The sequence below is a fragment of the Populus trichocarpa genome, chromosome 9 (genome assembly GCF_000002775.5).
Source record: "Populus trichocarpa isolate Nisqually-1 chromosome 9, P.trichocarpa_v4.1, whole genome shotgun sequence".
Classification (NCBI taxonomy): domain Eukaryota; kingdom Viridiplantae; phylum Streptophyta; class Magnoliopsida; order Malpighiales; family Salicaceae; genus Populus; species Populus trichocarpa.
In genome coordinates this window covers 4,772,277-4,786,836 of record NC_037293.2, presented here as the reverse complement: position 1 = coordinate 4,786,836, position 14,560 = coordinate 4,772,277, and the positions used below count along the sequence as shown (strand labels likewise).

General features: G+C 34.3%; 3 protein-coding genes and 1 long non-coding RNA gene across 6 annotated transcripts; 2 read left to right on the top strand and 2 right to left on the bottom strand.

Annotated features, from left to right (window-relative positions):
• Positions 1-793: 793 nt before the first annotated feature.
• LOC7481507 (uncharacterized) lies at positions 794-4,301 on the top strand. The gene is made up of 2 exons (XM_002313372.4): positions 794-1,390; positions 3,795-4,301. Exons 1-2 carry the CDS (start codon positions 1,062-1,064, stop codon positions 4,015-4,017), a joined length of 552 nt encoding a protein of 183 aa, XP_002313408.2. The 5' UTR covers positions 794-1,061; the 3' UTR covers positions 4,018-4,301.
• LOC127905737 (uncharacterized) lies at positions 3,563-5,535 on the bottom strand. Of its 2 annotated transcripts, none has more exons than XR_008060044.1 (2): positions 5,290-5,535; positions 3,563-5,194 (listed from the first exon to the last, which is right to left on the bottom strand). It is a non-coding gene; the product is annotated as an uncharacterized LOC127905737 (long non-coding RNA). The 2 variants fall into 2 exon arrangements; XR_008060043.1 differs by having other exon boundaries at positions 3,563-4,998.
• Positions 5,536-6,540: 1,005 nt separating this feature from the next.
• LOC7481508 (mitochondrial import inner membrane translocase subunit TIM10) lies at positions 6,541-9,120 on the top strand. The gene is made up of 6 exons (XM_002313373.4): positions 6,541-6,672; positions 6,762-6,821; positions 7,054-7,106; positions 7,863-7,901; positions 7,984-8,053; positions 8,880-9,120. Exons 2-6 carry the CDS (start codon positions 6,774-6,776, stop codon positions 8,928-8,930), a joined length of 261 nt encoding a protein of 86 aa, XP_002313409.1. The 5' UTR covers positions 6,541-6,672; positions 6,762-6,773; the 3' UTR covers positions 8,931-9,120.
• An 852-nt stretch (positions 9,121-9,972) lies between these two features.
• LOC7481509 (serine/threonine-protein kinase BSK5) lies at positions 9,973-13,551 on the bottom strand. 2 transcript variants are annotated; one of them, XM_024607998.2, is made up of 10 exons: positions 13,096-13,551; positions 12,723-12,934; positions 12,480-12,615; positions 12,233-12,366; positions 12,042-12,147; positions 11,847-11,932; positions 11,398-11,586; positions 11,067-11,234; positions 10,757-10,870; positions 9,973-10,388 (listed from the first exon to the last, which is right to left on the bottom strand). In XM_024607998.2, exons 1-10 carry the CDS (start codon positions 13,175-13,177, stop codon positions 10,152-10,154), a joined length of 1,464 nt encoding a protein of 487 aa, XP_024463766.1. In that variant the 5' UTR covers positions 13,178-13,551; the 3' UTR covers positions 9,973-10,151. The 2 variants fall into 2 exon arrangements, with proteins under 2 accessions (XP_024463766.1, XP_024463767.1); XM_024607999.2 differs by having other exon boundaries at positions 11,067-11,231; positions 13,096-13,542.
• Between the last annotated feature and the right edge of the window lie 1,009 nt (positions 13,552-14,560).

Genomic DNA, 14,560 nt, shown 5'->3' with positions numbered 1-14,560 from the left:
TAGCATTGTAAATAATTATAGAAAAAACAACACATTTCAAAATTTATTTAAAAAATAATATAATTTAGTGAGTCTTATGCAATTCCAATCTAAAAAAATTAGTTGATATACGGTATCTTTTCTATCTCTCAACTCTCTATCACAAAAAATAATCAACCTAAAAATTTACAATTTAACATTCAACTCAAATATTCATAATTTACATAATCATTTAATTTAATTTAAATTCATTATTAAACAAAATTAATTCTCATAACATTAACATTGAAGAGTATATCGTTTAAGTATATTTTAAAATCATAAAAAATTATGGATGAAACTACACCAAAATCACCCCAACTTGTCAAATAATAAAATGCACTCAGAATAAAAAAAAAATTCAAGATTAATCATTCAAATATGTAAAATAAATATCTAATCACTAAAATATGAAAAAAAAAAAAAAGAGTTAGGCACTAAAATTTTAATTTTCTTTAATCTTGCGCGAGATCCATTTTACTATGTATTACTTGATTCCAACCACCTTGGTATTTAACATTCTCGATGATGAAATATGCTAAATATAAAAAAAGGATCACTCAAACAGGTAAAATAAAAAATGAGGCATTGAAACAAAAAAAAAATAGCATGAAATTATAGTTTTCTCCATTTCATTATACCCCACAGTTTCCATCGTAATTCTGCTCTGCGCCACCAAGACAACAGCAGTTTCCTTGGGTTTACCTTTAACCAACACTGCCCTAAACTGACACATAGATATTGAGAGAGAGAGAGAGAGAGAGAGAGAGAGAGAGAGAGAGAGAGAGAGACAGAGACAGAGAGAGATTGATCTTTTTAATAAAAGAAAGTTAAGATAGAAACAAACACCGCCACCTTCCCTGCTTCCTTTAACACCCCTCTATTTGTCGTTAACTCCAAACTTATCTATTTCTCTCTCTCTCTCGCGTTACTGCTAGCTCTCTTCTCCTGAAAATTGATGAAGCAAATGGCATAAAACCCTTTCATCAAAACCCCGGCCTTTAGCACTTTCTTAAGTTTTCTCCTTTCTAGGTTCTCTCAAAATGCTAGCTACACACTCTCCCCCTTTCGACAGAGACCACCATTTCAGTGCCAGCAGCAGTGAAATCTCACTGTCTGGCGAGATTGGGGCTCATAGGAACTCTTCTGTGTCAGATTGCTTGTCAGAGGTGGATTTGGAGAGTGGAGGTTTGGATATGGAGGTGCATTTGGACAACAAGACTCAGAGAGATTGTAGAATTTGCCACCTGGGTTTGGAGACTAGGGAGCAAGAATGTGGAGTTGCTATTGAGTTGGGGTGTTCTTGTAAGGGTGATTTGGGTGCTGCACACAAGAAATGTGCAGAGACATGGTTCAAGATCAAGGGTAACACGTGAGTAAAGACTTCAACTTTTTCATTTTTTTTCCTGCTAAAAAAGTTATGTTCTGTTGTTGCATTAGCTTGTTTGTCAGAAAATTAGGATATCCATTTGATGGTTTTGAAGAATTCTGCATTATGTTCTTTGGTTAAAAAATTCTGGTTATAGTTTTGTTGGCTTGAGGAATTTGTTTGATCCCGCATGTTGGTGACTTGAAAGTGTTTGCAAAAGAATCTTGGGATCCTCTTGATTATATCGGTCTGATCTGATTTGAACTGTCAACTTGTAAATTTTCTTTTCCCACTATAAGTTCTTGTTAATCATTCATAGAAACCTCCACTTGAGGAGGTGCAAAAAATTTAATTAGCTTGTTTTGGCAGCATAGAGACATTTTTGGAGAGAGAACAACTAGGGTTTATTTAGAATAATTGAAGTTGCTGAGGGTTGGGACTAATTAAATGAGAGAGGTATTGTCTTCTATTGTTTCAAATGAAAAGTAACCAAGGCATAAGTTTTGACCGGTAAATATTTTTGTGATTTGATAAAGTTAAAGATCCATAAATAGGGTGTTAGCTAAATTGAATGTAGGTTTGTTATTCTGTCGTATTTAGCATATTTGAATTTAATTTTGAGTTGAATTTAAGTCAATATAAGCAATAAAATATCAAACTCTATATATATCGGTTCAGTCATGAACAAAATTCAAGTCACCAAGAATCTAGTAAGTTGTTGGACTTGTTATGCTTGGGTTCAGCCGAGGGCTTAACCCAAGACATCGAGGGTCTGATGAGCTCCTAAATTCATTCTCTAGGTTTGGTTACACGCCAGACCTAGTTGGACTTAAAGATCCATGTTATGACTATAAAGTTCTATCTTTAGATTATTAACATGAATTGTTTATGTTAGAAGTAATCATTTCCATATATCTATAGTTCTCAAGGGATTTATTGCATTTTCAATCTCATTAATAATATGTAAGAAATATTTGTTCCTTATTAATAATATATAAAATATATTTGTCTCTCCTTAATTCTATCAAAATTAAAGAACTATCCCTCTTTCAAGTAAATAGTTCATTTTTTCTTACTCTAAAAGTTTATAATACCAAGAACAAATATTATTTTTCTTGAAATTCAAAGCTATTTTTTTTTTCATTTAAAGATATTGATTTTATTATTAAAGAATCTTCAAGTCCCAACAAGAACTGTTTTTGAAGATACCAGAACTAATATCATTAATATTTTCATTTTATGGGCTAAGGAGAATGAAACAAGGAGATGGACATTTGATTAACCAGAATCCAAATGCCAAATAACATGTTTCTTGAATAGATTAGATTTTTGGGAGTTCATCAAATTTGTAATACTTGAATTAGATTCTTCTTGATCACCTACCACTTAACCTCGATAATTCCTGTTTTTGTTACCGAATTAATCACTTATCAGCACACTCAAATTTCCAAATTCACATGGACAAAGTTTTCCTCCTTGTGCTTGACATTAGCCAATCTAACCACTCTGGACTATTGTTAGCTATTGTTCCTGCCATGCTCTGGTTATAGCTGTCCTTATTCTTTTGCTTCTTTGTGACCTTGTTGAATAAGGGGGAACAGAACTGTCAAATTGAAGGCCAAGTAGAAATTCTGTGGACGTAGTAAATCTTGTAGTTTCCCTGACTTGAATCAAAGCCGAATTTCCTTTAAAAAAAAAAAAAAACAAACAAACAGCGTAGAGGGTCTTTCATGGTTACATTTTATGAAGCATGAAGTGTGGGGCCATGAAACCCATAGCTAGGTGCAAGTATTGACTTTGAGAAGTAGACAAGTGCTTCTCTACGAATATTCGAATTATTCAACTGCAGAAATTCAGCTTCTATGAATGTCTTGAAGTATATGGTATGCAAACTTCTCCTTTTGTGAATCATTACACACTTGCATATAGAACACAAACGTGATTGCCTTTCATTTTATCCGTATAAATTGGTCATTTCTTCATTCTGCTATGGTGGTTGTAGCCACTGTCACAGGTTTTTATTGTTTCTCATTACTGATCCAAGTATGTTTTTTCGACATGCTGCCTTTGTTGTTTACAAGAAGGCTTGTATGCATGCCAACTGATCTAACCATTCTCCGGTAAGGTGTTTGTATGCATTTGCTGCATAGTGTCAACATATGAATTTAGCGTAAATAGCAACAAAATGCTTTCCATAGCACTTTCTCAAAATCTAATAAATCCTCAGTGGCTCTTCTGAAATGCCATAAGTATATGAATTCAAACAATTTAATCTGTCACCATACAAAATTTACCCTTTTGAACTCAAGATGTTACCTGGTTTGAGACTCCATGTTATTTTTATGGCAATTCAATTTTGATTGAAGTTCTAAATTATCTTAACGCTGTTGTGTTTCTGTTTTTACAGGACATGTGAGATATGTGGTGCCACTGCACTTGGTGTTGCAGGCGAGCAGACAAATGAGGCACATAACGCTAGTGCGGCAGTCTTATCAGCACCAGCAGTTCCTCTTATCCTCGTGGAGACCCGAGCATTTTGGCATAGCCGCCGCCTTATGAATTTCTTGCTTGCCTGCATGGTGATGGCCTTTGTCATTTCTTGGATCTTTCACTTTAAAGTCCTCTCTTGAACCGGGAAGCAAGTCGTGGCCATTTCTTGGCATCAGGGATGAGGCGTGAGTGTGACGCCCCTTCCATCAAGTGCCTGTTTTTTATGCTCTTCGTCCATATTCTAGCTTGTAGGATGTGCCACATCTGTGACTAACACTGCAATTGTAACTGATCCGGTGCTGCAGTGTATTTGTTTCTGTATTATGCATACACGTAAATTACTGGCTTCGTTTACATATAATTCCTGCCTGCTGTCATTACTGGCTTCGTTTACATATAATTCCTGCCTGCTGTCCTTCTCTTTTCCCCCCTTCAGTTTTTAACTATGTTCAGAAAACTTCTGTAAGCAATAGTTTCCAATTTTGGACGATTGTATCTGGAGCAGAGAGGGATGGCTGATTCTATTGGGCAAAGACTGATTCTACCTGGCTTCATATTTGGTTAGAATCAAACACAGGTGTTCACTAACTCGAGCAATGCACTGCCTGCTGCTAGTACCGAAATTCCAAATCCACATGTATTCGCAGCAGTTCTGTAAATTACTTGGACCATTCTGTGATTATCTGGAAATCAAATGGGAACGAAATAAACAGATCGCACCTTCATGAGAGAACAGAAAAATCAAAATTGCTCCATCCTGCCTGCTAGATGAATAGCTCTCTGACTCTGTTAACTTAGATAGCAGAAATGCCAATTAAATTTGTTCCACCCAACCCCTAAAAGATGATGAAATTTGCATCCAATTCCAAAATGATGAGAAACACGAATCATATCCAAACACACTGATTGAATTGGATCAAACATATCATGTTGCATTCAGCTAAAACCATAACATGAAGATTGCAATTGGTCACATCGATCTCAACCATTATTTGGTATGTGTGTGTGTGTGGGATTGCTTCTATAATCATCAAAAGCCTTGTCCAATGTGCTCCTCACATGCTGGCACGTCAACATCAACTTCTGACATGCATCTTTCAACACCTCCCGTACTGGATCACCTGCAAAAGTTACATGCAAGAGCCAAGAAGTCGAAACTCAAAAAACAGAAACGGGAAACTGAAAAGAAAATTGCAGTAGCTGCATAATCACTTAAAAGGTCAAGGTCTTGGGAACAATTCAATCACTCGAAGATAGATGTTTCATGTAGCAACAAGACTCTACTATTGATTGATTAAACGGAACCGTGCTCCATTCCTATCTTCAGCAACAACAAAAAAAAATTAACAACATTTTCTTTCATTATTATTTTTAAGGTTAGATAGAGAGCATCCCGTCTCCTTAGTCCTTACCTGCTTATTACTATTGACGGTCTGATTTCTGTGCTTCTGGTTTTCTTCACTCTTCTTCTTCACTTGTTATAGCCCCCAATCCAAAAACCCTAAAAACACAGCACCAAAACCCTAGAAAAATAAAACAAAATTGAGCGGCATAGGGGTCTTATTTAGGTGTTCCATTTGGGAACCGAGCAGGTTACACGTGTCTCTTTTATATAAATTAACAAAAAGTTGAAAGGGGAAGAGATTTTACAGTACCCTAGTCAGAAAATACTAATAGCTGAAATAGTGTTTTTTTTTTCTTTGGTTTTTTTTTTTTTTTTTTTTTTGTCCAAACTATGATTTCATTTTCATTGAAATTACAGTATTAAATATTATATTTTATTGAGAAATTAATTTTATAATTTATTTTTATAAATTATTTCAGTTTTATAATAAAGCCCACAAATTTAATAGATTAACTCAATTTATTAAATTTTTTTTTATATAAGTGATTTTATTCTCAAATACATTATTTAATATTGAAATGATTGAGAATTAAATTTTATGATTTATTTCGATTTATTTCTTATGAGATTGTTTTCATCTCGTGACTAGGATTATTGGTTTTGCGAATTAATCCGGGATGACTCAAGTTATTTTTTATATTATTTTTTTAATTTTATTTTTCAATACTAAATTAATTGAGAATCAAATTTTATAATTTATTTCATTTTGGTTTTTTTTGAAAAATTTCGATCTCATGACCAAAATTTTAGGTTTGACAGGTTAATCCATGTTGATTCGAAGTTATTTTTTCTTATATTTTTTAATTAATTTTTTTAATTTCATCTTTTAAAAATAAATTTATTAAAAATTAGACTTCATAGTTTATTTTAATTTATTTTCTATGAAATTATTATGATCTTATAAACCGTTATGCAAATTGACAGATTAATTCAAATTGATGTAATTGATCCAACAGGTTGTCATTTTAATATTTATAAAAATATTATTTTAAATATTTATTTTAAATCAAATAATATTTTTATTAATTATTTAAATTATTTTTAAACTAAATAAATTAATCAAGTTATATCAATTAATACTCATATAATTTTAAAAAATATATATACTAAAAAAAAACATTTTAAACACGTATAATTGTTTTTTACATTAAAAAAATTCACTCTATCTTCGGCGTCGCGCTGGCGAATGATAAAAATGCACTCCCTCAATTTCATTCGTGCTTGGTTGCGTGGCCTCTTATCATTAGGCCTTCTAAATACTAAGGGTACAAGCATGTGATGTTATCATCATCAACTCACTATAGAATGAACAAACTGTGGCCTCGCTTGCCTTTCCTCCTAAAACCCTAATTCGCATCCATCTCGCGGCTCCTTCTACTCTTCTCTTACAGTACGTTTGGATTCGATTTTCGTTCTAAATTACCCGAGAAAGGTTTTTTGTGGGTTGATAGTAAGTTCGTGTATTTGTGGTGTGTACAGGGTATAAGTACAATGGCTGCCAATAACGTTGGTCTACCAGCTGGTGTCTCCAAAGAACAGGTGGGTCCTTTCATTTCAGCCTTTTCTCTTCTCCTATGAGATTTTTAGACAGTGAAATGGGTACCCTTTTGGGATTTTTGTTATTTATGGTGATTGTTGTTTGGTTTTAAGTACTAGTATTTGTTTTGTTTTTCTATTTATATGTTTTGATTGATAAGTTATTACGATTATTTACGTGGACTTTTTTTTAATCAGTGTTTTGAGTTTTTGGATTTTGATAATGGTGGTGTAGGCCTATGGCATGGCTGAGACCGAGATGGAATACAGAGTCGAGCTGTTTAACAGGTAATAAGTTGTTTCTCTTTGTGTTTTACTACCAGGAGTGCAAAACATAGGCATTGGAGATATTTGGGAAGCTGGGAGCTTTCCTTTATGAAACAATTACAATGTTTTCTTGTTGCTTTTTATTTCTGTTTCATTTTTATTTATATGGGAAGCTTGGAGCTTCGGTTTATGAAACAATTACATTTTTTTTCTAGTTGCTTTTTATGCCTGTTTCACTTTCATTATCATCATTGTCTTCTATGGTTTGTTCAATTTTAGATTATGCGAATTGTGAAGAGTTGACAATCAGTACTGAAGTAGTAGGATTTCGTTGTTTACTGAAGTGTTTTTTTTTTCTTTGATGTTTTTGGATGGGATTTTTTTTTATAGACAACCAGGCTATCTTGACAACTGTTTGTACCTAATTAGAATTAGCACAATTGATTGAAGGAGATGAATGATAGCCCTCGTGCTTCATTAATCTTTTCTTCTTTAGTTATTGGTGATTACTAAGAGGTGAAAACTGAATAAATAGCCCTCGTGCTTCATTAATCTTTTCTTCTTTAGTTATTGGTGATTACTAAGAGGTGAAAACTGAATAACTGGCTTTCTAAGTTTGAAACACATTTAGCTGTGGTTATCATCTTTTTATTTTTCATGTGATCTCTATTGGTATCACATCAGCTTGGATTTCAATTATTAAACAATATGGAATCATATCTGAGATTAAGTATCACTTTGTGCCTGAATTTGATTATTTGATTATTGTTATTTCAGGCTTCTCAATACATGTTTCAACAAGTGCATTGACAAAAGGTACTTTTTATTCTCTGATTTTCTTCTGTTTGTAGGGATTAGTGACCCTTTTGAAACTTTTATGTTTTTTCTTTCTGTTCAGGCACAAGGAGGCTGAGTTAAACATGGGTGAAAATAGTTGTGTTGACAGATGTGTTTCGAAATACTGGGCAGTAGGTTATTTACCTTTTTTCAATTAGCTGTTCAATTTATTTCTCTTTAATGTTTAGCAATGCTTAGAACTTTAGTTAATAAACAATGATCTATTTTAACCAAATCATCTATGCTGATATTTTTTAAATGCAATCATGTGAAACAATTTTGTTAGACGTATCTGTTTGTATGAATATTAGTTCTTATAGCCTTAGGTGTACAACACAAATAATGATATAATGTTACATACTTGATCTCCATCTTTCATTTGCTACTTTTCATGTCGCTTCTATTCAAGGTTTGTTTGCAATGTCTTGCTTCTTCTTTTTTCCGATCAAGCAATATCTTACTAATAGTTAATCTTTTGTATAGTTTTGATTGTTAGATGCATCATTCAGTTGTGCCTGTTGTTTTAATCAGATCAATTAAACTTTATCTTATGTTTTGGCTGTCGCCATCTTTTTTTTAAAAAAAATTCTCAGCATATACAGACACCTATTATAAAATGGCTAATATTCATAAAGTGTGAATACCATATGCATATGCTATCAAAAAAATTCCACGTTTATTGGTACATTTTAGCATTCATTGTAATTATAGCTAAATGTGAAGAATCATAACATGGTTACATGTTTCATGCTCAAATATGCTTTCCTTCTGTTCCTGAAAAACTATACGTGTGGTGGCTTTTCAAATGCCCCAGTTCTTTTGGTCATTTCATACTTGTGTTAAAACATTGTGCTTCCTTTAGTGTCTTTGCTTGCATATTTTGCAGTCCAAGTTGTTACAAATGCAAGCGCTTCTGTTTGGATGGTTATATAATCAAAGCTCAAATGTTTTTGCCAGGTGAATGGTATTATCGGCCAGATGCTCAGTGCTGGTCAACGTCCAATGTGAAACTCATACCTGCTCGGGTTTGAAATTTGTTCTTCATGAATAGATGGGAAGAGGAAGGGAACTAAAAATTCTCACTTTGTTGTCATTATTCTCTAATCTATGATGTCGTTTTCATTTGATTAAGAATTAATGGCAGTTCTGAATCTGTCTTTTAGATTTTACTATAAATAAGATCATTTTTTTGGCTTCAGGACCTTGGTGATGAGAGTTCGTCTTATTGCCTGTAGTACAAGATCTCTGTCATTACAGTTAAATCATTTGCATAATGTTGCGTGATTATTGGCAGTTTTTGGTGCAAGAATTAAAATTGCTTAATGAATATTAATTGAACATCACTAGACTCTTTTGTTTAATGTTCTTATAGCATTTGGTGAAACTGGAGAAATATTATTAGCTACTATATAATTTTTTGGTAGCAAATATTGAGCTATTTGTATATGCACAGTTCAGATGGCAAATTGTCTCTACGAGAAACTAAATAGTTATTGGTGCTCAATTGATAATTGATTTGGCAGCGCCAATGTCGCGTTTTCAATGTGTGAGTGGCAACGACCGAAGGAAATTGATTTCCTAACACAAGGGGCAGCCAATTGCTTCCCTTCCACCTGGTAGCCATAAGTGCGACCAAGTTTCCGAGGCACATGGTCTCGAGTCCTCCAAGTCTGCCATGGGCACTTTCCTTTTGCTTTTGGTTTTACCTTGAAAAGACATGTTATTTGGCCATGTATGAGGCAACTGCACAACTTTGATGTTAAACTAGGTCATTTTTTCGGACTTTAGTCGCTTCAGGAGACCGCAAAGCAGCTTTGTCCAGATGATCTGTCCGGGTGATCCATAAAACAGGGCTCCTGTCTAAATTCCAATTCATTTTAGTGGAATTTGTTTATCGATATTGTCTCTGGTTCCTAAGACGTCCTCAAAAGGCAGCAATTTGATGTTTTTTCAGCTGAAAGCACTTGGATCAGCACCACTGAACAGGCGTTTATTCACGTTCATCTTGTGGTCGATGAAGTATTAACCCAAGTATGCACAACAAGAAGTCGCCAAGAAGCAAGAGGCTTGTTTAAAGTTTAGATCAAAATGATTATGACATACACCAAGCATATAAATAATACAGTTAAACTTGTGGTGCTGCAGAAATTAAAATGCAAAAGAAACAAATAGATATGAATATGAGTATATAATTTTTTTTAAAAAAAAAAAGGCTATACGCTTTCAGTTTCAATGATTTTTGGCTTCCAAATATGTGCCATCTTTTAGAGTTTCTTGTGCATCACTGTCCATCCCAAGGCTAAAGAGGGTAGCAGCTTGAAGATAGAAGGCAGTGGGCCACTCGGGAGAAAGTGCTTGAGCTTGCATAGTATCTCCAAGAGCTTGTTGTGGCATGTCACTTATTAAGTAGCACAAACTGCGTCTAGCAAATACAGTTGGAGATACCATGGTCCCGCCATCAATAAACTGCACAACGAGGAAAAAAAACTTATATACTACCATGAGGTAAAATCTTGAAGTACATTCTATAGCTTTCCATCAAATCAGTAACTAAACTCATGGCAATGTTTTAATCTATGGCAAGGTGAAGCTTTCTTATAAAGGACACGCCTCACTTTCTTCTGTTACAGAGCTGTAGGCCATGGCCAATTATTTCATTAAATTATTCCAAATGTAGAAGAACATCTCCTTAGCTTTTAACCTATCTCTTCCATATCATATATCAGGAAAAAAGTGTAGCTACCATGCATTTCACTATGTTTGGATTTGACGACAGGCCCTATATTAGGTAAGAAAACGAAGGAAGACAGCAGTTGTCAATGAACATGACTTACTTGAGTATAACAATCGATGGCAGTGTTAAAATCTTTAGTTCGAAAAGCAGCATCACCATGTTTCTTACAATTCAGCGTTTCCTGTATCTGATCTGTCCACATTTGGAAGGAAAGCTACAAGGCAAGAGAAATTCAATTACACTCAGTGTTAAGTAAAGGCAGAAACAATGGGTTGCTATTCCGTGGAAACTGATGCTGTTAATGCGCAGATCAAACGATCAGACAACTCGGAGACACTAAAGGCATTGTTCAAAACAGGGCAAAATAGACTTGTGTCAAAAATCAAACAATATATGCAGTAGATACCAACCTCATTTGCAATTCCCTCGTCATCCTTGTATCCCACCTTTTCTAGAATTTGATGTATTGCTGTAAGATCCAATCTTGAGCAAGCTTCACCTAGAGGTGTCAACAACATTGTTTGCTTTGGGGATTGAGTTCCATGTGGAATACCCATCAAAATGTAGGATGGAACCTGCTAAATACCAGTAACTGAGATGATACAATATAATGAACGAATGTAACATTATAACTTGCATGATAAAAACATTAACTAACAGAGCAACACCACAAAAATACCAATGAAATGGCTCATGCGTGTGTGCATTGTCTTGCAAAGGAGTAAAAGAAGTAATGCCCACCTCAGTTTCCTTTTGAAGAGGAGCGAGAGCACTGACAAGAGACTTTGCATTGGGCCTCTCGCGAGCTTCATACTGTAAACAACGCGAAGCTAAACGCACCAGTTCAGTTCCATCATCGTTTGAAAAATGACCCTCCAAACAAGAGTCCATCAGCATCAGAAAATTTTTTCCGCGTATAAGGTCAAGTGCCTGCCAAAGAAGGAAGTGAAAAAAAAAGGCAATACTAAGCTCAAAAGTTTCTCTGAATTGAAACGATCAGGCACCATACAATCCAAATGTCAAGAATTAGAGCTTATTGTTTCCTCAGAAAATTCTGAGTTCAATTTCAAGTTAAACTAAAAACTCAAATTACTTTTCCGGCTACTAAATATCATATATTGAAATGCCAAGAGAAATCCATATGAAATTCTACCTTAAACAAATATTAGAGCAAAGAGAATATATATTACATGGCTTGGGGGGATGTGTTTTCCACTGAGAAGATCAAGCAATAGGGTGCCAAAGCTATAAACCACACTCTCTGGTGTCACTCTTCCTGCCATACATAGGCATCTACATTAAGCTCAACCAACAGGACATTGACAAGTACTGGCACCCAATGCGTAAAAATACAAGCAAGGAAACAGATTAGCTTCACTTATTACCAGTTCTCAAGTACTCAGGAGGAGTGAATGCCAAATTCGTACTATAGCTCTTTCCATCTCTGCTATTCTTCATCAGGCCAAAGCAGGAGAGCCTCGGATTAGCATCCTGACAAGTACTAACTGAACTTAAGGAGCAGATCATGAAGTTGAGAAAGATGAGTTTGATATAATATATAAAACGTAGCAAGTACCTGGTCAAACAAAATTCTATAAGCATTAAGGTCATGGTACAAGGCTCTTCCTTTACTACTGCAGCAATCCAAAGCTTGAGCTAAATAAAGAGCCACTCTCAACCTCATTGTCCATTTCATCGGCTGGTTCTCCCCTGAACCCAAATTCAACTTTTTAATTTTTGACGTTAAATTAAATCCAAAGATTGCTTAACTATTTTTTTTTTAAAAAAAAAAAGTTACGGATGAAAAGCAAGGCTGGGCTTACAATGAAAAAGATGCTTAGAGAGAGTCTCATTGGGCATAAACTCAGCAACAAGTAACCTCTCCTGTCCTTCACAGCAACACCCTATCAAATTGGCCAATCTTTCATTCCTCAACTGCCCCACTGCTCTAGCCTCCTCCTATATAATAAGAACCCAACAGCAGCAAAGTCACAAAAAGCTCAAAAAACAAAGAGAAGGATTGAAATTTAAAACAAAAGATAGAAAGGGAGATTGGAATTACAGACAAGGAATTGGCGAGAATCAGGCCAAGCAGACTTGTTAAAACGTTTTACAGCAATCCAGCGATCATCTTCTTGGAGCTTCCCTCTGTAAACTACATTGGGAGCTTTCTCTCCGTGCTCTGATACTATGTTGTCCGAACTGAACCCTGACGTGGCAGCTCTTAGCTGCTCCAAACTGTACTCTCTAAACCCGCCAGGCAATAACTCCTCATTCTCTACACATAAAAGTTTGTATATTAGTTTGTCAAAACCCAAAAACAAAAAAGGAGAATAAAGCAAACCCTAACTACTGATAAGAAAAAGAAAAGGCAGTGAAAAACTGAAGGAAAAGGAAATAGCACTACTCCGGCTGGTCGTAGAAAGTTATTTAGATTACCAAGATCAGAGGGGTAGTTGAGGTTTGACTTGAGATGGGAAGGCCACCAACAGAGTGATAACTTGGAGCACCTACCTCCCATTGCCTCCTCCTCCTCCTATGATCTAGACTATATCACTTCTCCTGTTTCTTCTTTAAATACAAAGATAAAGAAAAACAGATAAGTTTTTACTTTTTAGTACTCATATTTCTCTGCATTTGAGTTTCTCTCTTTTTTCTCAAAGGAGCTATAATGAAGCCTAGAGCTTGAGTAACAGTAGTAAGAGGAGTCTTCGAGTCTATTACTGTGTTCTACTCTCTCTCCCTCTCTCTTTCTCTCTCTCTCTCACACACACACACACACACACAAACACACATATATATATATAACACTTTATTTCTTGGGAGTGGAAGAGAGAAAATGAAAGGGGAAGTGTTGTTTGGGAAGCAAGAAAGTGAGAGAAGAGGAAACAAACCTTTTTAAGATCCAAAAGCTAAGCTGTTTGTTTCACTTTCAACTCTCTCTCTGCATTTTTTCACTTCTTTACTATTCGTTTCCTTTTTTTTATGTTGTCTCTTTCCTAGATTCTCTTCCCAAGTACAACAAATTAGAAACTAAAGCCACTCTCGAAATAAGCGCGTGTATTACACTGAATGCAGGATAATTGGACACGCTGATAATATGCTGGTACGTGCGAAGGTAAAGCGTGAAAAGCATAGAAGTCTTAAAAGGTCCTTGCTGGGTGTTTGTGGCAATTAATACAGGGTCAAAGTCAAAGAAAGGAGATTGAATTCAATTCGGCAACGCTCTCCCTCTTCCAGAAGAATTGCTTGTTTGGCTACGCGCTAATCCGTTCTTTTGTTCTTTTTTAAAAAAAAAAAATTTAATTTTTTTATATTTTATAATATTAATATATTAATATTATAAATTAATTTTAGAAATAAAAAATATTTTAAAACACATTCTTTATAACAAATATGCAAAGATAAAATACTACAAATGATTTTTTTTAAAGATATATTTGTTTTTGTTGTTCAACATATAATTTTTAAAAATGTTTTTTTAAATAGTTCTACGTGGAGAAATTTTAAATCATCATTATTTTAAGTATTTTTTATAATTTTAATAAATTAATATTAAAAATGTAAAAAATATATATTATTTAAATATATTTTCAATTGAAAAAAACATGCATAAAATTACTAATAACACAGTTATAATTAATCACGACAAGAAATTATTTATATTTTATTAGAAATTAACTGTGTTGTCTCTCTCTATCTCTTTCTTTTACTTTTTTTTTTTTTTCTAATAATGTGTTCAATAAGAAGCATAGCTTTGATGATTACAGGTATGAATTTCATGGAAAAAAGGTTTTACAGTTTACACTTTAGGCCACAGTGGCGAACATCATGGTCAGTGAGGGTCAAAGGTAACATGTTCTGTGTCTTGTAAGATTCGGATAATGCATACTAACCTCGTAAA

Excerpts from the sequence above, each read along its gene's own strand:
- LOC7481507 (XM_002313372.4), top strand. The coding sequence starts at position 1,062 with ATGCTAGCTACACACTCTCCCCCTTTCGACAGAGACCACCATTTCAGT. Across the intron at positions 1,391-3,794 it reads TTCAAGATCAAGGGTAACAC|GACATGTGAGATATGTGGTG; the intron begins GTGAGTAAAGAC and ends CTGTTTTTACAG.
- LOC7481508 (XM_002313373.4), top strand. The coding sequence starts at position 6,774 with ATGGCTGCCAATAACGTTGGTCTACCAGCTGGTGTCTCCAAAGAACAG. Across the intron at positions 6,822-7,053 it reads CTGGTGTCTCCAAAGAACAG|GCCTATGGCATGGCTGAGAC; the intron begins GTGGGTCCTTTC and ends ATGGTGGTGTAG. Across the intron at positions 8,054-8,879 it reads GTGTTTCGAAATACTGGGCA|GTGAATGGTATTATCGGCCA; the intron begins GTAGGTTATTTA and ends TGTTTTTGCCAG.
- LOC7481509 (XM_024607998.2), bottom strand. The coding sequence starts at position 13,177 with ATGGGAGGTAGGTGCTCCAAGTTATCACTCTGTTGGTGGCCTTCCCAT. Across the intron at positions 12,935-13,095 it reads CAACTACCCCTCTGATCTTG|AGAATGAGGAGTTATTGCCT; the intron begins GTAATCTAAATA and ends TTTTATGTGTAG. Across the intron at positions 12,616-12,722 it reads CTGATTCTCGCCAATTCCTT|GAGGAGGCTAGAGCAGTGGG; the intron begins GTCTGTAATTCC and ends CTTATTATATAG.